The sequence below is a fragment of the Furipterus horrens genome, unplaced genomic scaffold (assembly GCF_987537825.1).
Source record: "Furipterus horrens unplaced genomic scaffold, mFurHor1.1.pri manual_scaffold_16, whole genome shotgun sequence".
In the NCBI taxonomy this organism is placed as follows: Eukaryota; Metazoa; Chordata; class Mammalia; order Chiroptera; family Furipteridae; genus Furipterus; species Furipterus horrens.
The window spans coordinates 7,535,445-7,558,646 of NW_028327186.1; the positions used below are offsets into that span (position 1 = coordinate 7,535,445).

Consider the following 23,202-nt stretch of genomic DNA (forward strand, 5'->3'; position numbering starts at 1 on the left):
GGGCTCCGCCGCGCGCGCTCCGTCCGGCTCCGCGCCGCCCGCCCGCACGATGCGCGCGGCGCCACCGCCGCCGCCGCCGCTGCTGCTGCTGCTGCTCGTGCTCCTGGCCGCGCCCGCCGCCCGCACCAGCCGTGCCCCGTCCGCAGCGGCAACGCAGCCGGAGCGCCCGCCGCCCGCCTCGGGGCCTGCGAACGCCACCCGGACCGGGTCTGGGCAGGCGGTGGCGGCGGCGGGCGGCGGCGGCAGCTCCAACAGCAGCGGCGACGCTCTGGTGACGCGCCTCTCCAGCCTGCTCCGCGACCTGCCCACCCTGAAGGCGGCCGTGATCGTGGCGTGCGCCTTCACCGCCTTCCTCATCGGCTGCCTGGTCCTGCGCGTCTTCAGGTGGGTCCTTCCGCCCCCCCTTCCCGCGCGGGCCCCCTGCACCCCATCCGCGCACAGATGCCCTGCCTGCGGGCTCTGACCCACCCGAGCGGCTTGCGGGGCTCCATCTACCGCGTTCCCGTCGCCCCGCGGCGGCACGCGCGCCAGGTTTTCCTGGGAACGTCCCAGGGAATTTTCTCCTCTTAACTAGACAGATAGAAAATCAACATTGGTCCCCCTTGAATTCACTGTTAATGCCTAACAAACACAAAAGCGCTTTGAATTTTTTATAACCTTACACGGAATTTATTTTTATACCCACCTCACAGATGAGGAAAATATTTTCCGCAAAGGCAAGGTAGTTTATCCAACTAAACGCAGAGGTGGCAGTAGAGTTGGGACGCAGGTCCGTCTGACTGTAGGCTTTCTCACTTGCTACCCCTCCCTTCCATCATCTGGGGCTCCGTCACCCCCAGCCTCACTTTTTAAATTTTTCTCCCTTTTGCTGCCAGAAGCAGCAGTGTCTAGCACATGGGGATGTCCCCTGGACGCATGTTGGGTGCTTGGTGGTGACTCTTGGTGGCCTCAGTACCTCCTGTTAATGGGACACAGAGACAATTCTACTATGCTCCTGCCTGACTGAGCTGGCCCAGTGAAAATTTCATGGGCATAACGGGTCTTGGGGCAGCTTTTGTGGGTTGCTCAAGTTCAGAGAGAAAGTGTCTGGGAGGTCGGGAAGGATGCCCAGGTCCCTGGGTAGTGAGGTGGAGAGAGCTGCAGCGCATGCATGGGGGGCATTTCCCCTAAGGCCCGGGGAGTCCTGTCTTTGTAGGAAATGAGCCCCATGTGTCCGGCTAGAGAGAGAGAGAGAGAGAGAGAGAGAGAGAGAGAGAGTGTGTGTGTGTGTGTGTGTGTGTGTGAGACTGTGCACTGCCCATTCCCCTTCCAAGTGCACCCAGTGTGCTCCGGTGTTTGATCAGCTGTTGGAGGTTGGGGGCCGGCGGCTTGCTCTCCCCGTGAGAGCATTTTCAGCAGCAGGAGCAGAAACCAGACCTGGAAGGGCAGGATGGGGAATCAACCGTAGGCTTGCTGTTGTTGCGGTGTGACTGAGTCCAGGTGTTTTCTTGTGGGCCTGTAGGATTAAATGCCAGTGGACCTAAGAAAATGATGAAGGGGCAACTGTGCACCCCCATGCCCCCTGCATCCCGTGCCGTAGCTTAAGCCATGTTTTCCTCATTTCACTGGTCCCCTTCATGTGGAAATTGAATTGTCCCCCTCTTCATCCCGGCCTTCCCACTGCCGATGCCTCTCTGCTTACAAACCTCAGTGGCTCCCTGCAGCCATTACCTGGGCATGGCATTCGGGGGCTTTATAACCTGACGGCGCCACACATTGCGGCCATCTGTCCTTCAGAGCCTTCTCTCTGTCACTCGTTCCTTTTCTTACCCTCCATGGTGCTGGCTTGTGCTTTCCTGCTCCTGGGTCGGGCCGTTCCTGCTTTACACCAACTAAAACTGCGCGCAGCCACCAAGGCCGAGCTCCCATGCTTCTGCCTCTTTGTAAGTTTTCCTGGGCGCCTGAGTGAGGCCGTGGCTTCCTTTTCTGGCCTCTGGCAGCCCTGGCCCTGTTCATCTTCCATACAGCCCTTCTCGTGCTGGGTTTAGCGTCCAGCTCCCATACTTAGAGACAGCCCTAGAGGGCGGGGATGACCAGTCCACCCCAGGGGCTCCATACCCCTTACTGGCTTGGCATTCCGTGGACACTCCATTGTCCTTTACTGGTTCCCTGATTGTTCGGTTGGAGTGAACGTGGATGCCTAGAGCAACTCGGAGCCTGCAGGTTTGAAACATCTAGCTTAAAATAGGCCACCGAGCCTATAAGGCGGTGTATTTTTAAAGAAGGTATTGGAACTATTTTGCCAGTCTGCTCTTTATTATCCAGGAGTGGGGGAGAAAAGCAAGCAGCATGTGACCAGATGTGAGGGCCCTGAGCCACGTGTTTGAGCAGCACTCAAGCCTGGCAGGGAGGGGTCCTCGTTGGCTTGGATGCAGAGAAGGTTCTGACTTCATAGAGAAGCCAGTTATGGATGTGATCTGCCTCCTTTTCCTGGGAAGGTGGTCTTGTTGGGGTGCGTTTCCAGGTGGACAGCTGCTGATGTAGACAGGAACTTCTAGCATTTACAGCTGGGGAGAGCCCAGATGGTACACAGTCCCCATGTGCTCCTTGGCAAAGGAGGAAGCTATATCTGAGGGTGTGGCATGAGTCATCTGTTTGATTCTAGAGGATTCTACAAGTCTGTGGATGAAGCAGTGCCAGTACCCCATCATGCTGCTCGGTGGTCTGTACTGGGACCTTTCCCCCTGACCGTGGTCCTCTGCAGGCTCAGTCCATCAGGTTCCCAAGGGCCTGCTGCACTGGCTAGGCGTCCTTCTTACCTGCTCCCTCTCCCAGCTTCTTAGCAGGCAGTGACCATTCCTGGCCCGCTGCTCCAGCACTCCTGGACCTCCAGGGGCTCTCCAGAGGTGTCCTGCGGCCTTGGGCTTGCATGTCCTGCCCCCCGCTGACCCTCAGCCTGGAGTTCCCCTTGCCACTACCAGCTCCTTGCTGTTTGTCCTCCTGCATTTGTCTTTTGTGAGAAGCCTCCGCTGCCAGGGCCGCCCAGTGCTCCCATAGTGCACTGGGGTTTTAAATTTTCTACGTGGAGTCAGTAGTGTTATTGAACATGTCTCTTTGCCATAGGAGGCTGAGGGCCCCCAAGAACAGGGCTGGGCCTTAATCATCCGTGTCTCTCTAACACCTACTGTGGCTCCAGGCACAGGTTGGCATCTAATAAAGGTATTTTGGCAAATGAATGTCGAACTTCTAAGTAGTTCATGTTGCTGATGGTTCTTAAAATGTCCACTGTGACTAGATGCTGTCTCTGTCCTTGACATGCTCGTGAGAGCTGGAAGGGGGTAAACAAAGTTGATTGCCCCAGTTTTTTCCGTTGGAGCGTCTGCTGGGGCAGCATGGCTATAGAGATAACACACACATGCCAGTTCTCAGCACCTTTGCCCCATGTGCTCTCTTAGGTCTCCCTTTGCCCTTTGTGGTTTGGGGGGCTGAACCTTACTCTCTGGTGTCTTACAAAGCAGGCGGAGACAAGTCAGAACCTACCACCTGAAACCACAACTGACCTTTCCTCTTGGGGAACCTTTCCCCGTCTTGGCGAGTCTCTCCGCCCTCCTGCCCAGGCCGCCTTTCTCCCAGATCTCTGTTTGGCCGTATGCCCAGCCACCTCTTATTTCACAAGCTCCCTAAAACCCTCTTCTCTGAAAGAAGGTTTGTTTTGGTGGGATGGAGGGGAAGAAGAATTCTAGGTGATCTGACATCGCCCAGCTGTCGCGTGTGCTACATCAGTGGCAGAGATGCTCGCCGCCGTGCCCTGCAGATGCTGGAAGCGTGGAAGCTTAGTTATTTGACTCAGCCAGGTCTTTGGAAAGGAACCAAAACTTGCCTGCTTAGCCTGGAATCCCCAAAGTTCCCATCATCTGTGTATTGACATTTGTAATAGAATGAACGTTAAGAGAAAATATAAAAGCTTAATTCTGTTAGGATTTTGGGAATGTTGCCATTCTGAAATGTTTTTAGTTATTGCTCATTAGTATATCAGTATTATTTTAATAAATTGGAGCTTTGGGCAGAGCCATGGTTGGAAGGCCAGGTCCTTTTATCTATGACTTTGAGAGAGACTGTGGAGTTCATTTGACATCAGGGAGTCATTTTTGGTTGTTTGAATTTGGGGAAAAGCTATAGAAGTGAAACATATTCATCCAAATTTAATTTAATTTAAATTTTTAGTTAATTTTTTCCCCAGTTTTATTGAGACACAGCACTGTATAAATTTAAGATGTAAAGCATTATGATTTGACAGATATATTGTGGAGTAAGTTTAGTTAACATTTGTCATCTCAGATAAAGAAAAAAAATTTTATAATGAAAACTTTTGGGATTTACTCTCAGAAACTTTTAAAGATTTTATTTATTTACTTTTAGAGAGAGGGGAAGAGAGGGAGAAAGAGAGGGGAAAGAGACATCAATGTGTGAGAGATACATCAATCAGTTGCCTCTCGCACACCCCCAACTGGGGACCTGGCCTGCAACCCGGGCATGTGCCCTGACTGGGAATCGAATCAGTGACCTAGCAACATTTAAATATATCATGTAGCAGTATTAGCTGTAGTCATCACATTGTATGTTAAATCCTCCAGATATTTTTTAAAGGAGGAGGTAGAGTGTGTGCCCTTGATTTAGTTCTCTACCAAGTTAAAAAAAAAAAAAAAAAGAAAGGTCTCATGGGAAGTACAAGGCCTCTCAGCTCTTTCTCACCTGGGGAGGGTTTTCCCCCTTGGGATCGGTTGGCAGTGTGTGAAGACATTTTTTATTGTTATGTCTTGAGGAGGAGGATGCTATTTGCATCTAGTATTGCGCTATGCCTTCCAGATGTAGTGGGCTGGGTTTTGAACTGGGCAAACTGGGTGTCCCCAATACCCAGCCAAGGACCTAGGAGCAAACGTGGCTGAATGGCTACTTCTTCCCAGTGTATTTAATGAGACCTACTGTGAATGGAGGGCCTGCCACAGGAAACACTCAAAGGCGGGGAGCTTCCAGTTCAATTTGGGAGAGAGAGTGATGGCCTTGGATGTTGCTGGGCAGATAAGAAGCAATCCGGTTCAAAAGAGGGAATCTCTCAGAGGAAGGGCCCAGGGGCTTTGGGGGGTACAGAATGGCCCCGGAAGGCAGGCAGGGAGGAGGAGGGTCAGAACTTGAGAGGGTGTGACGAAGAAGCGGTTCTTCCAGGAGCCAGTGGGCCAAGCAGGTTTTGCTGTGGGTAGGATTTGAGCAGATGATCACTTAGAATCATGATGGTGTCAGTAATAATAGCACCTATTATTTATTTAGCTGCTGCTGTGTACTAAATGCTTAGTACTGTCTCCCTGCTAAGTATCGTGTTTAGGTGGTTCCTCATTCTTACGGCAGGTGCACTGCTGGAGCTCCCGTTTTACAGATGAGTAAATTAAGGCGCAGGGATGAAGTGTCCTGCTCAAGGCCATGCCGCTGGTGAAGGGCAGGAGTTGGCTTCCGATCCAGGGTTCCCCACCCTTCACCTGTCGCAGCTGGATTTTGGAAGACATGAATGCCAACTGGAGGATTTAGGGCTGTGTGGTCGGGGAGAGGAACAGGTGGGACATTTGAATATGGGAGTGAAATAATTAAAAGGTGGCTTTTGACACAGGATGACTGGTGAGACCTGTGGAAGGTGCTGGAAGCACCAGCAGGGAGAGCTGGAGGGCTGACTTGGGGAAGAGAAACGTGTGGGGATGCCCAGAAGGGCCTGGAGCGGGGTCCATGGTGAGAGGGTTAGAATGGCCATTCAGGATAGAAGGCAGGTGAGACAATGACATACAGGTGACATTTGTTCATGGAAATGCCAGTCATGCAGCTGGACGTCTGGGCTTGAGGTGGACATTTTGGAGGCTTCTGCCGAGAAGTAACTGCCCCAGAAGTGGGAGTAGAACTGACATGTGGCAGGGACAAGTAGATGCTGGAAGGATCACTTACGACGTGTGTCCCAAAGCTCAGTGAGACCGGAGTTTCCAGGCTGTGTTGGGTCCCCTGGGTGCAGCAAGGAGCCCTTCATGGTCATCTGGCCACTGCCCTTGAACCCATGGAGCTGCCCCTAGGGGCTGCCTTCCTCGCTCGTAGCCTCACTTTCCTCAGCTGGCACCTCACATGAAAACGAAGTGGGCCCAGCCCTTTGCAAACACACTTGAGAGCTGGAGGAACAGGTCTCGGGGCGTTGGTGTTGCCATATTTCATGTGGTTCCTCAAATAGGGCAAACCCAGGGTGCGATTGCTTTGTCTTAGGAGAATGTGAGTTGGGTCTGTCCCTCGGGTGTTGAGAGAGAGGAAGAGAAACAAGGGTGGGGAGCAGCTGGAGGCCAAATGCTGTCCTGTGAGGGAGAAGAGCCCTAGAAATGGTGATTGATTTTTTCGGGAGTGCCTGGCCCATGTTGCGTGATCCTGTATGAAGCATCAGCCCCACCAGACACGCTGCTTGTTGTGTGCCTGGCGCCGTTGTTGGGGTCAGTTAACAGGCAGCACCTCGTTAATCCTGAGGGGAGGGACGCGGCCAGGTTGTGTAGGTAGCCGTGGGTACCCTACAATCATGACTGACCTGCTGGAGAACAGATGTATGGGAGACCTTGGCCGAACTTGTCTATCATTCCACCTCTGGGCTCATGGTTTTTAGCTGAATTATTCAATGTCACTCATGCTTGGCACTCGTGATCAAATACACCATGGCCAGGAAACTAGTCAGAGGCTGCAAACTGATGCCAACAGATAAGTTTTTGTTGTTTTGATCTGCACAATGCTTTTTATTTTTCAACAACTGAGGTCAATGAAAACACTTGAAAATTGGGAGTCTTCTAATGGAAATCTAGGTGTCCTGCTTTTCTTGACAAGTGGGACTATCTGGAAACACAGGGCCTCTGTTCCACGGGACAGCGCTGTGTGAGCACCACCCTTTGCAGCTCCTGGACTCAGGGACAGAGGGTTGGCTGCCAGATGGCCAGACGTCATCGTGTTCTGTCTCATGTTTGTCACACCAGGCCCGCTTCACTGGCTTTCTGTGCTTACGGGGTGATGGGGCCCTTGCGCTTTGATGTAGGGTTTCGAGACCTTTCACTTGACTGGGTGCTGGTGCTGGGCGGAGGGGCCCCAGCACAGTGGGGAGGGGGCAGCCCCAGGACCTGGGGAAGGCGTGGTGACGCTGCTGGGTGCGCCTGGAAGGCTCTCAGACACCTGCACTCCTTAAGGCTTGGCTGGAGCCCCGTTACAGGTTGGGGCTGGGCGACCTGCCCACAGGCCCCGAGACAAAGGAGTTGCAGAGCTGAGATCTGAACCCCGATCTCTGGGCGGGCCCATGGACCTGACCACCGCACCCCCAGCTTGAACTCCCAATCACAAGCCAGCCCTCACGGGCTTGTTTTGTTTTGTTTCTCTTGGTGGGGAGGGCGAGGAAGGGAGGCCTCTCTCCAAGCTGGTCAGCTGAGCCCCGCTCCCCCCGCCTCTGTGTTTGCCTAAACGCGGCCTGCCAGTGTTCCCTGGGAACCTGCTGCCGGCCAGCTGTTGAGAGGGCCTCTGAATAAACAAACCCCCTGGCTTTAGGATTGCATTTCCGAGGAAAAGAATTTTGAGCTCCTCCTTTGTCTTGTTAGAAATGTGTATTTTGGCCCCAGAGGAAGGCTCCTTTGTCTCTTGTAGACTGTCCCTGGTCTTGCCTGGTCCTGTGCAGGACAGCGTGGATGTTCATTTAAATCCAGCCCCGCCACCCCTTTGCTGAGGCCCCCAGCTTTAATGAGACCTGGTTCCAGGAAGGAAGAATTGCGACCACAGGGCCGTGCTGTTGAGCATGGGCCGCAGTGTGTTTCCTCGGTCTCCCCCGCCGCCTCCTTTAGGAAGCAGTGTGCCCGGTGCTCTGCTCAGTCCCCCCGCCACGGCCCCGGACAGCGCAGGAAACAGGCCTGTGCGTAGAATTGCTGGGTTTTGAACCCAAGTCTGACTCTACACCTGGGCTCTTTCTGCAACCAGGTGCTTCTCCCTGAAGCTGCATGCTTCTCTGAGGGAGGCGAGGGTTCTGTCCACAAGACGCACCCCCTTGTCCCCTGGAGGGACTCCGATGACCGTGTGGCCTTTGCCTCGTGCTCAGGCCGGTATGCTCATGAACAGCCTGTGAGGAGGAGCCGCAGGATGTTTGTCCCTTTTGGAAAACCTGTTCCCAGGGAGCCCTAAGCACAGATGTTCGTATTGTCACCGAGGCGCTTTTATACGTATGGTTCTTTGTTTCTAGAGCAGGGAAGAGTCCGAGGGCTTTAGAAGGTTTGAGAAAACGGGAAAGCTGTGCTGATGTGTGGGAGGTTTACTACTAAAATGTGGAAAATGCCCAAGACGGTGTTTATCATTACGGTGGTGGCTTCAGCTCGTGCTGCGCCTGCCCTCATTTCTGGGCGACCCCGCGGCAGGTAGGTTTCTTTAGGTTGTGTGTGGGAGGAAACCCAGGCCGGCCGGAGTTGGGGGAGAAGAGAGGAGCTTCGTAGTTATCAAGGAGAGCTGGCCTCACAGGCGATTTGAAACTTGGCCCGCCTCTCTCTGGGCATCCACGAGGGGCCTTCCCAGGCTTTGGGTTCGTGTGTTGGGGCTCAGGCACCGGCGTGGTCAGCAGAAGGGCCAGTCCTGCTCCTTTGCGGGGCCAGCTGCCCCCCCCCCCGCCCCCCCCGAGCAGCCATGAATCATGCGGGCGCAGATATGGGCTGTTTTCCTGAGAAAGGTGTGGTGTGCTGGTCTGTGTAGATGGGGACCTTGCCCCTAGTCTTGAGGGCCCGGGGGATGGGTGGCTTTCCTTGAGGCTTTGTCTGGGGTTGCCCGTGACATTTGGAGTCATTTCTGGGCTTAAATGTTCCCCATCCAGTACTGGAGATGGAATCGGTCGGGGATTATAAGTCATCTAGGGCAGGGTGCAAAGATTTATTTTACTCCTTTGCGGGGAGGTGGGATAAATCAAGAACCTTTGGTGGTGAGAATGTGGGGCCAATGGTGCTTTTATAAAGGTAGCATTTATACCCCTACACAAAGCCTGCTTCCAAAGTGCCATTGTCCCAGGGCCGCTGGGGAGGCGGCTGGCTGTGCTGCCCCTCTTATCTCCTGCCACCAGGCTTGGCATTGGCACTGCGCTTCTCCCGTGGTCAAAATCCAAGCAGTCCCACACCGTCTCTCTCTATCTCTCCCCTCCCTCCCTCCCTCCTCCCCCCAATTCCCCGTGACGCAGTGATGAAAGCAGGCAGGACAAATTGTTCTGTGATGACACTTAGGGTTCATCAGGCTTTAGAGCTGGTTTCTTCCTGTTCCCCCAAGTCTCCACCCAAAGAACTCAGGTGACCTATGGAAGTGTCATTTACATATAATATGGCGTGCTGTTGGTAAGTCATACTAGGTAGGTAAGACGAGCAAGTTGATGTTGTTCGGAAGCTTTGAAAGTGAAGTTGTGTTTCCCTTGTTTTGTGAGCACACAGAGCTTCTGTGTGCTGAGGACAAAGAGCTCTCGCACTGGATTTTCCAGTATTCAGGGCAGAAATAGTCATCCCTGTGCTGTGGGTGAGGACCACCAGGGTTATGAAGTCAGGAGCTGGGGTATTTGCCAGGTCTCCCGGGACCCAGGCAAGGGACAGCAGTGTGGCTTTGCCTCAGTGGGGACCGTGGTGTTCTCAGCAATGCCCTTCTCCTCCAGGTCAGGAAAGAGGTTGAAGAAGACCCGCAAGTATGACATCATCACCACCCCGGCCGAGCGCGTAGAAATGGCCCCGCTGAACGAAGAGGATGACGAGGATGAGGACTCCACAGTATTTGACATCAAATACAGGTACAGGTGGGGACAGCAGCTGCCTCCTGGGCTCCCAGGCTTGGGGCAGTTGGATGGTTCACCTTTGAAAGCCGCCCAAGGCCGGGTGTGTATTCTTGTTCCCCAGTCAAGTGTTTGACCTGGGGATATGTTGCTTTTGGGGAACTGCTCTGATCCCTACAGCAGCACCCAGCACCCAGAAAGCCAACAGGCTAACCTTATAGAGAAACAGTTATTCCCTGCTGTTCCCAAATGCCGACACTGAAGAGTCAGCTCTGCAGGAGGACAGGGAGGGCCGGTCGTGCACTTGCTCTGGGGGACTTGGTGTGAGCAGCCCCATCTGCCACACACTTGTGCACACAAATGGAGACTTCTCTCTCAGCCTCCTACATTGATTCCTGAGAGCAGGGAGTGAGAATGGAATTTACCGGTAAACCCCAAAGCCAGGTATGTTCCCTCCAGGTAGCCTGTAGGAAGGTCAGGATGATGTTTTGAGTTCAGGAGTGTAGTGTGGTTCTTGGATCCTTTTGGGGTGTTCTTCAGAAGTGTGGGATTCTCAGTGTGATAGCTGGGGGTGAAACTAGTGTAGAGATGAGGGCTCAGGGGTCCAGAGAGGGGATGTCGCTTGTTCAAGGTCTCAGTTATTAGTGGCCAAGGTGAGACATAAATCCAGGCTAGACCCAATCCTGAGGTTTCTCCCTACCAGGCTTGCCAGAGAAGTAGTACCAGCAGTCCTGTATCTTTATATACAAAGAGATTTATTTCTAAAGGTTCAAGCCTGAAGGACTGGGAACCAGGAGAGCTGAAGGTGTAAGTTCCAGTCCCAGGATGAGAGAGACCGATATCCCACCTCAAAACAGTCAGGTCGAGCCAATTCTCCTTGCTCAGCCTTTCATCCTATTCAGGCCTCCAACGGATTAGATGAGGCCCATCAACATCAGGGAGGGCAATCTGCTTCACTCAGGCTACCCGTATAATTGTTAATCTCACCCCGGAGACCTGACCGGAGTAATGTTGGACCAAATATCTGGGCACCGTGTGACCCAGTTGAGTTGACACATGGAATTGACCATCACGCACAGCTTTTCCCCGCCTGCGAAGGGGAGCCTCCCGTACCTCCCTGACCCTCCCCTCTCCAGCGCGGCCTTGGCTGTTCTTAGCCCTTGGCCCTCCTATGTAAGCCAGTAGTCCGATTCAGCAAAACGATATTTGGGATTTCGATTAGAGCTCTATGGACTCTTTCTATCAGTTTAGGGAGACTCGACCTCTTTATGCTGATTTGGCCAATCCATGAACGTGAAATGACTCGCCATTTTTTAGATATATTCAGAACTGTCCTTCAGTACTTTCAGAAGTTCCTCCGTAAATCTCTTACAAATTTTTGTTAGATATATTCTCATGTATTTTATATTTTGATACATTTATGATTTAAAAATAACATTTTTATACTCATGTCTAAAAAATGGTTGTATTATCATATTTACATATACTGCATTACTGATATTATAATTAATTTGTTAATGAATCACACTTAGAAGATATAAACAAAAGACAGATTGCTTATAGATAGCAGAGTTGGGGAACAAATCATTAGCTAGAATTCACACTTCTGGTGAAGAGCAGCACCCTTTGAGAAGAATCCTGTTAGTTAATTTATCCATACCGCACAATAATATACATATACGAAAGTGATTGTACTGATTTTACTGCTAAGCGATTTCATCTGCCTCACATTCAATGCACAGAAATAAAACATAACGTGAAGAAAACTTTGTCTTCATCATTACTCACAATAAAAAGGGTTTGCTGCACCCCACAGGCCTCGGGGCTATTGTACAATAGGGGAGCCCTCAATGGCTTAAGTGGATCAACATGCTGTTTGGGTACCGAGCCACAGAACAGAATTTTATCCGTATTTGGTGACCGAAATAACTCCTTGGGAGCTGCAAAACACTGGGCCTCAAATCTCACAAAATAAGAAAAGGCCCTCAACACAGAAATATAACCATCTGTCCAGAAATTCTATCTGTAGGCTCTTCTTGAGTGTAAGCTGGAAAAGGGGGCCCTTTCTTGAGTACAGGGATACAAGCATTGTTGTCTAAAGACGACTGTGTCAGGCGTAATGAAGATCAGGTACATATTAAAACCACAGTCAGATGAAGAAACTTCTCACCACTGCCTGAATTCTTCAAATAGGAGAGTGAGTTTCTCTTTCAGGCTCACGGTTAGTGCCAGATTGACATTGCTGCTGGCTATGACACTCACCATCAAAGGCAACTGAGTTTTTAAAGTTTTCATTTTTTTCAGTTTTATTGAGGTATAACGGACATGCACTACTATATCAGTTTAAGGTATACAGAAAGACTTCACATACATATATTGTGAAATGATTACCCCAGGAAGTTAACATCTCTCACCTCATATAGTTATAATTTTATTTTTCTTCGTGACGAGGACTTTTAGGATCTATTCTCTTAACGACTTGAAAACACACCATACAACAGTGTTAACTATAGTCATTGTGTTGTACATTATAACCCCGGTACTTATTTCATAACTGGAAGTTTGTACTTTTGACCACCTCCCCTAGACCCCTCATCCTCAACACCCCCACCTCTGGTAACCACAAATCTGATTTCTTTTTTTATGAATTTGGTTGGTTTAGATTCCACATATAAGTGAGATCATACAGTGTTTGTTTTTTTTCAGCCTGACTTATTTCACTTAGCATGATATCCTCAAGGTTCATCCACATTCTTGCAAATGGCAGGATTTCCTTCTTTTTTATGCTGAGTAATATTGCACTATATCTGTATCCCTTTTCTTTATCCATTCATCTGTTGATAGATACTGAGGTTGTTTCCATGTCTTGGCTATTGGAAATAATGCTGCAGTGAAGATGGAGGTGCAGGTATTTCTTCGACGTAGTGATTTCATTTCCAAAGGCAGATGAGCGAATTGAACCACTTGGTGGGTGTTAAGGTAACAGACAATACTTCTGTTTTTAAAAGAACGACTTTGCTCCCTGGTTAGTCGCAAGGGTAAAGGCAGGTAAGAAACCAGGTCTCAAAGCGTGCTCTGGAGCGTTTTCGTTGTAACAGGCACTCCCTCACGCAGTAATTTGTGATAGAGGAATCCTCTCCTCCCTCTCCATTCTGGGCAGAGACTCAGGACCCAGCAAATCCACATGTATTAGTCTTTGACCCCAAATCATCTGTCCTAATGAACTCCCATGTCCTGTAGGATCGATCTTCATGTCCGGGCTCCTGCTTCCAGGGCTGCCGGCTTTTCTCTGCTGTCACTTAGGGGACAGCTTCAAAGACAGGTTTCTCGGGAAGCCATCATCACAGGATCTGAAACCTGTCTCTGGTATCCTTTTAAAAATAACAATTTTCGCTTTTTGCTCATGATGTATAAAAATGCAGTTCGTTTTGTAAAATATTGGTTTGAAAAAATCCAGCAAATCACTAAATTCATATTAATTCTAGTAGTATCAGTGGGGATTTTGGGGGGTTTTCTGTGTAAATATATCATCTGACACTAGTAGCAACCCCCTCCCAGTCCATTTTGTCTCTCTCTTTTTTTTTAGCTTCTTCTTGTACTCATTTGAAGTGATGATAATAGGCATCCTTTCTTGTTCTTGATCTTATAGTTATGCTTTTAATATTGACCAAGAAGAATGGTGTTTGCTATAAGGTTTTGTAACATTTCTTCTTCTTCTTTTTTCTTTCTTTTTCTACCAGGAAGTCTTCCTCTATTCTTAGTTCACTAATGTCAAATTTTGTTAAGTGATTTTTCTGGCTCTATGGGAAAGATCGTACTTTTTCCTTTACTCTATTTGGGTGGTGAAATTATATTCATTGATTTTGTTAACATTAAAACAACTTTGAATTCCTGAGATAAAACAAGCTTGGTCATGGTCATGTTATCTTTTTATACACTGCTGTATTTAAGTCTGCTGATATTTTTTATATTTCACAATTTATATTTTTATTAGAGTCTACAGTCTGCTAAATAAAAGCAATATTCAGTTTGCTGATATTTTGTTCAGGACTTTGCTTCTCTTAGTGACTAAGATTGGTTTGTCGTTTTCCTACCTTTAATATCCTTGTCCAGGCTTTGGTAAGGGTTTGACTAGCCTCATAATACAAGTTGGGGTGTGTGACTTATTTTCCTTCTCTCTGAAATAGTTTGTATCAGATCAGAATTATTTGTTTCCTGAATGTTTAGTAGCTCTTGCCAAAATTGGCTGGGGATAGCCTGACGCTTGCTTTGTGCCGAGATTTAAAACAACTATTGATCGAGTCTCTGAACAGTTATAGGACTATTTAGTCTTTATTTTTTCTTGGATCAGTTGTGATGGGTTGTATTTTTTTGGAATTTTGCTCATTTCATCTAAGTTTCCGAATGTAATGTCCTAAAGTTGTTCCCACCATTCTTTTGCTGTCATCTCTTTAATCTTCGTAACATGCGTGGCCATCGTCCCTTTTCATCCTTAATATTGGTTACGTTTGTTCTCCTTTTTCTTGGTCCAGCTTGCTGGAAGTTTAGTTTTCATTCGTCTGTCCAGAGAACAAACTTCGGTTTCTTTGATCCTCTCTATTATAATTTTCAGTTGATTTCTGCTTCTCTTCCTTATGCTTTCTTTGGGTGTGTTCCCTGCTTTTTTTCTAACTTTTATTGAATCTTTACCTCATTCATTTTCAGCCTTCTTTCCTGGAGTAAGTGTTTATTCTGTGACTTGATTCACTTCAGCTACCTCCCACAGGCTGTCCTTATCTTCAGTGGGCACTAGCCTGCCTCCCCGTTTGTTGGGAAGAACTGGACTTCGGGTAGCTCATGTTAGAGGTTTATTCTGTTCACAACTGAAATAATACAAGGATGTGAGTGAGCTTGCAGTGAATCGCTAGACCCAAGACTGCTGTCTGTAGTCCTCAGGCTCAAAAACAACTGGCCATTTAGAGACCATTTAGAGGCTTTTTAAATTACAGGTGTAGTGCATGGTAAAGAAATACAGATAAGAAAAAGAAATAAAATTAATCTCACTGCTTCATAACAACCACTAGGGTGTGTGTAAGTACATATGTGGAATTTTCTTTTTTACAGAAATAGGACCACGCGACATGTGCTGTTGGGAACGTTTTTCCCCTGAACAGCATATCACAAACTTTTCAGGTCAATACGTTTGAAAAGAACAAGAATCTTAAGGATAATTTTATGTTTTGTGTTTTTAAGGACTTCTTTGACTACATGTGATCATTTGTCTTTCCTGTTTAGATGTAGATGTAGCTCGACTAAACTTTTTGGTTCCCTCTGGGAAACAGTACATTTAAATCGGATGTGGCTGGATCGTGACCTTGGGTGATTTCATGAGTGAACACAAAGAGGAAAATCATGTCTTTCTGGCGCCAGAGCAGCCAGGCTGTAACCTGGCCTTTACTATTATTACACGTGTGTAGCTCTGATAACATCTCGTGACTTAGATCCTGCACGCCTCAGCCAGGCAGGAAATGGAGAGAAGGCGGGCAGGGTGAGGCTGGCTTCCATCATCTGCGATGTTAGAATCCATGAGAGAAGACCTCTCATGCGTGGGGCCAGAAGTGGGGGCGGGGGTGACCTGTGGGGAAAAGATTCCAACTCTGTACTTAAAAAGGCTAATTAAAAGAGAGGAAAGGGTGGCCAAACCGAGTATAGAGAACCCTGGGACTTTGAAATGGTTTTATATCTCAAAAGGCGATTAAATCCTGGTTGCATGTGTTTTGAGCTTGGTTGGCCTCGCATGCAGTTGAGGCTGATGTTTTGGGCCTCTCTGCATCCCTGGTTTATTACAGGTGACTTCTGTGACACCCTCTGGGCGTCTCCTAAGGCAAAGCAGATGCGGCACTTCCTCCCTTTTGTCCAGTAGGTGCTACCGGGACCTGTGACAAACGCTGCCCAAAGATATGGTGCTGGGAGAACACACTGCTCCTGCCAGCCCTGCCTACCCCAACCGGGAAGCCCTTCCCTCTTAGGTTTGGAAACAATGAGGCCTGTGGGGGTGCAGGTAATTGTTTTAGAATTGCCTGCCTCCCACCCTCTTGGGGATAGAGCTTCCTGCGGGAATTTAATTAGAAACCGATGAGATTTCTGTTGCAACCATGGAGGCCGTGCCTGGCATCTTGTCTTTGGAACAAAGGGCATGTGGTGGCTGTCTGCAGCAAGGGGACCCTGCAGGCTAGACTGGCAGCAGGAGAAAACAGACTCGACTTGCTTATTCCTAGACTGAGGCCCAGAGCTCTGGGTCCCCAGGAAATCCGGTGGCAATTGCTAAACACACTTAGTGCAGAGACTTCTTGAGCGGTTGGGCTCGAAGGCCCTTGTGCCCACCCCATAACTCCTCATCTTCTGAGGACGGAGAACGAAGCTTTTTGGAGCATCAGCATGTGGGCAGTGTAGGGGCGATGGCCATCGTAAGCTTCTGAGGCCTGAAAGGAAATGGAGGGGACCTGGGGACCTGTAGGTTCCCCCGCAGGTGCTGGAGCCTCCGACCTGGGCCTGAAACATCACCAGTGGTTATCCCCAAACAGTTCGAATAAAGCTCTGCCTGGCCTCTTTCTTGCAGAATGCTGAGCTCGTGCGTTAAAAATGGGCATCTCATGAGGCATTTTTGCTTTTTTTGGAAAGCAATATTGGCATGTGGGGCGCAGTTCTCAGCTGTGGTATCGTGCATGTTAAAACTATTTGAGTTTTACGTCTGTAAGGAGTGAGCCTCTGGAAGCAGGAATTTTTGTGGCAACGACAATTTACTACTAAGTGAATCTGACTTATGCACACGCAGTGCTACCCAAGAACCTATTTAAAAAAGAGAGAAAAAAGGAAAACAACACAAATAATCCTAACTAGAAATGCTTTTGTAGAAGCTGGCCACATTTATTAGTTTTCTTTTTTCCGTGTTTGGTGTCCTGGGGTGAGAACAGCAGGACTGTGGAGGGCCCCCACGGCACACAGTGGGCCTCACGTCTGTCCATGTCAGGCATGCTCACAGACGGGGCCTGGCTTCCTCCCTCGGCTTCTCTGTCACCCCTTTTTCCTGTGGCCACTGTGCCCTCTTCCGGCCGCATCCTCGCTTGCTACAGCAGGAGGTCAGCTGCCAGGGCGCTCAGCAGATGCTTTCATGGGGAGGGCTCTGTCCACCGACAGACAGGCTTCTTGCAGAACAGGCTGGGACATGTCCCTCTCCTTCCCTGGGATGGTGATAAGCCAGTGTCGTTGTTCAGGACAGTCAGATATCTGAAAGGAAGAAGCGTAAGTCATGGCATCTAAATACGCATTCACTTCTCACGGAGTTCCCAGGGAGGGCAGGGGCAGGGGCAGCCTTGACATCCTTTCTGGTTGACCTTAGCGCTGATGCGGGAATGTCATTAGCAGTTTGACTGTCCCAGGGGGAAGAAAGGGGCCGAGAGAGTCCTCTTAGACATCTCTGCTTGTCACCCTCCTCCTGTGTCCAGCTCATGAGCCTGCTCCTACCATTCACTCTAAGTGCAGGAGGGGTGAGCCTGGCCCTGCCCTCCGGGAGGTTGTGCTATTGGACAGGGAGACAACCGGGGACACTGACACTTACAGGATGGCCTGCTAAGCGCCACCGGGAGGAAAGAACAGGGTGCTGCGGGCAGGAGCGGCGCCTCTCCGGGCAGGAAGCTCTTCTCATAGTTGGTGAAGCTTATGGAAGGTTTGAAGGCCCAGGAAGCAAGCTCAGAATGGGTTAGGGGGCAGGGAGGAGGGAGGGTATCGCAGGAAGAAGTCAGAGGGACTATCTGATGCCCGTGATGGCGCATCAGTAGGTGATGGTGGTGACTCTGACCTCTCAGCCTTTCCCTTTCCTAAGTCCCTTTAGATGATGTCTTGAATAGATTTTCAAGGTAAGTGAAGTCAGACAAGGGTCTGCCGCAGGGAGCTTCCAGACTAAGCAGGAGACAGACATGACTCAGATAATTGCATAAAGGAGGAGTCAGCAAACTGCATGTAAAAATTACATGCAATTCAAATTTCTGTGTTCATAGACTAATGTTGTATTGGAACACAGTCACAACCAAACATGTTTGTGCTGTCTGTGGCTGCTTTCGCCGCACAGCAGTGGGTTGAGCAAAAAATACTTACTTTGTGGACTTGCACATAAAACTTGTGCTGGACCCTGGTGTAAACACCTGTGGAAGTGCTAGGATGGAGGAATAGAAGGAAAGGAGGTTGTGGGTTAGGGGGTCTGTGTAGGGAGCTAAGAAAGGATCCTGAGCTGGGAGCTGAGGGAAGGGAAGGAGTTACCTGGAGGAGTGCAGCTCTCCTTCCAGACAGCAGCATGTTCAAAGGTCCTGTGGTTGGGGAGTGTGGCCCATGGGATGGAGACTGTTAGGGAGGGGTCAGAATGTGTATGGAGGTCTGCAGGAAGGCACTGACTCACTCTACTTTTCCTTTTAGGTAAAACCTGTTTGCCAGCATGTTGACATCCTGTGTAAAGTTGATCAGCTGCAGCCTGAATGTGAAAGATCTGGAAGCCATCTTCTTCGGGGTGTTGAAACCAAAACAAACATTATTTATGAAACTCCGGGACGTCTGTTTGTGTCAAACGTCTGCTCAGAGTATCACCGCAGGAGAATCACCTCCACCACCCTCTGGACATCCCTTTAAAATGTCACCCCTTCTTCCTCCTCAAGAGGGCAAAGGGTAGAATATGTTGACTTAAAAAAATATTAATTTGAATGCAACTGTTGACTAAAGTAAAAGAGATCAGAAATTATCAAGAACCCTCCCCCGCCAAAAGCCTGCAGGATATTCATCTGTGTATTTAGGACTTCTAACTTCCTGCTTTCCTGGATCTGTGACATTCTACACGTCTAACCCTTTGGTGGTTTTTTGGGCTTGGTCAAGTTCTGGCCTTACGTTGGGAATGACTGTGTGAAAGTTCACAGTGAAAGTGCTTAGGGCTGGCAGGCCATAGCAGAAGTATACACATTTGTGGCTTCTTTTCATTTCGTTTCTTTTCTTAGAGGGTTCATCAGAGTTAGGCATAGCTAATTCACAAAGAATTTTGACTATCAGGGACTGTACTTGACGTTGGTCTCGGCCAGGCTGGACTAGAAACCGACTGAACTCAGGAGGTACCACAAGGGTGGGTCAGGGGTTAGGTGGCTTCTGGAAGCAGGGACTTGGGTTGACCTCTCAGATTGACAGAGGCTCCCGTTTCCCTGTCTCCCCAGAGCCAGTGCTTCTGCTAACGTAGACTGGCAGTGCCTTTGGGGCCCTGGGACTCTGTTCTCTATGGAAAGGTGTTTTCTACTTTAAATAAATCTTTTCTTTTCTGGCTTTCTGCAGGCTTTGTGTGTTTGCCTGTTAATTGTCTGCATCATTGCTTTGGATGAAAAAAAATTAGCCTTTCCCTGCTCACCCCTTTTTCAGATTCTTCAGTTTCCTGAGAAGGGGCTGCCAGAGCTACAGGGTCCCCTGGTTCCCAAAGCCCCCTGGACACACTGCTCTGCAGTGCTGGCCTGTAGAGATGGCACGTTGGCCTCTGCAGGAAAGAGGGGGACCCTTGGGGAGACAGTTATGAGAAGAGTGCTTGCTTCATGGAATGCACATGGCATGCCTGCTCTTCCCTGGTTTCACTTCCTTTGTTGACTTTCCTTTCCTTTTCTCTGTCTTGTTTGCCAAAGGGTGGGCCTACTTTATCTCTCCCCTCCACAGTGTCCTGGTGGGTCAGACTGGTGACTAAATGGGACTGACCACGTAGCAGCTGTGCGCCCTCTGAACCTTTAAACTGGAACTGCAGCTCACACTTGCCTTTTCGACAACTGTCGGAATGATCAGCAGGAAAGTTGGGTTCCTCTGCCTTACAAACACCGGCTCCAGCCGCCATGTGCTCATCGCCAGGCCTGGCAGAAGCAGCGGAGAGTGACCTTCCACCTTCTGGAGCTTCAACACTACAGGCTCTGAAATAAAACAAACAACAACAGCAACAAAAAGCAACAAAAAAACCCTTTGCTGTGAACCATGTGTGTATCGGTTTGGATGTTTTTGAGATGGAGGCCAGCAATGTGCCTTTTGGTGGTCAGGGATGAGGGCACAGGCTGGAGGGGGAGAGGTGGGGCCCAGTGGCAGGTGCCTGGACCTGGAAGTTTAAGAAAAAACTTAGAAATAAAATGGCCCTTGTGGGAGAGTGGAGACATATACATTCTTAGGCCCATCTAATCATTTTCTTGGAGTTGCCTCTTTGATCAGTAAATATTAAATCCTCACTGTTTTCGGAGAGTCTTGGGGTATCTCTAAAGAATAGAAAACTAGTTGTGTCAAAAACTGCTGGGGTGGTCCCCAACGGCAGCGGAAGCGGGAGGACGGAGCTGCGGCCAACGCTCGCCCTCCGAGTGCGCCCTAGGGAGAAAACCAGAGGCTGGAAGGAACCCTCCTGTGCTGTGTCACGGTGGCCGCGCTCGACCCACTGGTGCCTGTGCCTGCGGGAGGAGACAAGCACCTCGCGATGAGCCCTCTGATGTCAAGGCAGCTGACTTTTATCAGGTACAACCAGGCCCACCACCACATCCAGTATTCTACCCAGGAAAACAAGAAATCATTCTCCCACCAGAAGGCCTCTGGGTTTTGAGATTTCCTTATGCATACGTGACAGAGAGAGGACTGTGTTTGCCCCTGAAGGAAAACGTGCACATAATGAGTTACAAGGGATTCTTAAAGCAGTAGCACAAAATTTAGAAGGCAATATATTTCTCACCTTGATAAGGATTCATGGACCTCCTTCCATACAACTGAGAAACTAATCCTCAGTGACAATAACTTAAAAGAATTGCATAGAGATTTGTTTGAAGGTCTTTCATTCCTCAAGTATTTAGATTTATCTGGAAATAACATAAATTTTATTCAAAAGAACACATTTGAAGCACTCCCTTTCGTTGAATATATAAATCTTGGCGGCAATTCCATTGAGTCACTGAGCCCCGGAACATTTAAGGCCTGGCACGGAATGCAATTTTTACACACAGTAATCCTCAGTGATAATCCTTTGACAAGTCTTGACGATCCCTATCTTTTTAAATTGCCAGCATTAAAACATCTAGACCTGGGAAAAACATATGTGCCACTTACAACAGTTGAGAGCATCCTCATGATGAATATTAATTTGGAAAAACTTGTCCTCCCTCATGATCTGGCCTGCTGCCTCTGCAAATTCAGAGATAACATTGAGCGCGTCGGCCAGAGAGTGAAATTGCACTGCCCCGCTGACTGTCAGACACGCCCAGCTTGTGATGAACTACATTTAACAAACGCAGAAGGCTCTATCATAAGAGCATTACAACACCGAAATAAGAACGCCAGCACTGAGCTGACAATTGAGCTGGGAAAGGCCTCCTCAGGCCAAAAGGAGAAGAAATTGTCAGCCATTCTGGATCTGTTGAAAGAGTTTTTTACTGAGCAACAAAAAGCAAACATCTCCAATGCAGATTGGAATATGAATGAATGGAAACTTGAGAAGGGAGGAGCCCAGGGTGAAGAGGAAGAGCAGGAGCCACATGAGGTCATCAAAAATGTGCCAGGATATGGCTACGAGAAGGAACACCTTTTGGCCATTCCTGTTCCTGTAGTAGTAACATTACATATTCTAATTTGCTGTCTCATTTTGATTTCTTGGAGAACAACATCTGAGGACAATAATGAAGGAAAGCCACGGGGCTTTTTCTCAGGACTGCTGCGTAAGGCCCGATCGGCGGAAAGCAAGATGGAGGAGGGTGATCTCTGGAGCCCGCTGAGGGATGTATATGGCCCTTTTGAGAAAGAGGAGGCACAGAAGCTGCATGCCAAGGGTTCCTCTGCTGGGGAGGAGCTTTCAGACAACATGGAGACGGAGGAAGCCTCCAGCTCTGCAGCCTTGGATTCAGTTGCAATAGAAAGTGAAACCTGATATTCCTGCCAGAGTGAACCAGTCACCAATAAATTTTTTTCTCTTAAAAAAAAAAAAAACCAAAAAAAAAAAAAAAACTGCTGGCTTATTCCTGCCTCTCCCACCTGGCTTGACTTATGCTTTCTAAGAGTGGGAACGGGGTGAGTTCAGGCTGGGCTGGTGTGCCAGGGAGCAGCCTCGGGAAGGAAAAGCTCACCGGCCTCCATTCTACCATGAGGTCCCTGGGGGTTACGGACAGGCTCGTGGGTGGGGTCTGCCTTGCTCTCCCGAGAAGCTCCTCCTGTTCGCTGCCTTCTACAGCTGTCCGGGGCACCCTGTCTTTTCTTGGGTCTTTACACCTGTCCTCTGTGCCTTTCTTCTCTGGTCTCCTTTCTTGTGGTTTTTGCTCTTTATCGTGTTTTGTTTAGGTTCCTTTCTCTCTCTGTGTTGCAGGCTTTTGGTTTGTGGTTACCGTGAGGTTTATGTGCGTCATATTTTATAGCAGTCTATTTTAAGCTCATTGATGTGTAAGTTCCAGCGTATTCTCTAAGGACTACATTTTTACTCCTCTGTACATGCCTCGTATTATTGGTGTCCTGTTTTAGATCTTTCTGATGTGGATCTCCTAGCTACTTAATGTAGTTTGAGTTGAGTGTGATACGTTTTCTTTTAACCTTCATAGTAGTTTCTTAAATGTGTGATTTGCTTTGCTGTATTTATTGAAAATCTCGCTTTATCTGTGAAGTTTTTCTCATGTTTTCTTATGTGTGGTTATGGCCTTTCCTTTTCTGCTTGGACGGCTGGTTTTATGGTGATGATGAAGCCCTTTAGTTTTGCTTGTCTGATAAATTATTCTAGGCTGCAAGCTTCCTCGCTGCGTTATATATGCCCTCTTTTTAAAAAGTAGACCAAGAACTTTATTGCTGGATGTAAACCATGGAGATCACCAGCCCCTATGACTGTGGAAGGTCCCCCACGGCAGCCCAGTTTTCTCTCTGCAGACGCACTGGTTTGCTGCACACGAAGTGATCCGTGTAGAAGCGACCCCTGTGCGGCTCTATGTTCCGGGTGGCTTGGGAAGCCATGTGGACCTGAGTGAGCACGTGCTCCCCGCAACTGTGGCACAAGTCTGACGGGGCGCGTGTGGTTATGGGAAGCTGGGTGGAGCCGAGCATGCGCTCTCGGTACCTGGGGGGGAGGTGCCGGAGCGGGTGGTTGTGGGAAGTCGTGCGGAACCGAGCATGCGCTCTCGGCACTTGGGTGCGGGTGCAGGAACCTGACAGAAGGAGCGGGTGGTTGTGGGAAACCGCGCGGAGCCGAGCATTCGCTCTCGGCGCTCAGGGCACGAGCCTGACAGCAGGGGCCGCTCTTAGGTGGGAAGCCAGCGGCTGTGCTGACGCCCTGCAGTGACTCGTGCTCCCTCAGTTCGAGGCCGAAGGCTCCGGGCAGTGTGGCTGGGACGGCGCTGAGGCGAGCTGGCAGG

At 49.3% G+C, this 23,202-nt stretch overlaps 2 protein-coding genes across 2 annotated transcripts; both read left to right on the top strand.

The window, feature by feature from the left end:
* Positions 1-34: 34 nt before the first annotated feature.
* FAM174B (family with sequence similarity 174 member B) lies at positions 35-19,135 on the top strand. The gene is made up of 3 exons (XM_090263701.1): positions 35-384; positions 9,692-9,823; positions 18,254-19,135. Exons 1-3 carry the CDS (start codon positions 50-52, stop codon positions 18,255-18,257), a joined length of 471 nt encoding a protein of 156 aa, XP_090119827.1. The 5' UTR covers positions 35-49; the 3' UTR covers positions 18,258-19,135.
* A 1,598-nt stretch (positions 19,136-20,733) lies between these two features.
* LOC149992046 (leucine-rich repeat-containing protein 37B-like) lies at positions 20,734-21,786 on the top strand. Its single transcript, XM_090263633.1, has one exon. It carries the CDS (start codon positions 20,805-20,807, stop codon positions 21,738-21,740), a length of 936 nt encoding a protein of 311 aa, XP_090119759.1. The 5' UTR covers positions 20,734-20,804; the 3' UTR covers positions 21,741-21,786.
* Positions 21,787-23,202: the final 1,416 nt, after the last annotated feature.

Excerpts from the sequence above, each read along its gene's own strand:
- FAM174B (XM_090263701.1), top strand. The coding sequence starts at position 50 with ATGCGCGCGGCGCCACCGCCGCCGCCGCCGCTGCTGCTGCTGCTGCTC. Across the intron at positions 385-9,691 it reads CTGGTCCTGCGCGTCTTCAG|GTCAGGAAAGAGGTTGAAGA; the intron begins GTGGGTCCTTCC and ends CTTCTCCTCCAG.
- LOC149992046 (XM_090263633.1), top strand. The coding sequence starts at position 20,805 with ATGCAATTTTTACACACAGTAATCCTCAGTGATAATCCTTTGACAAGT.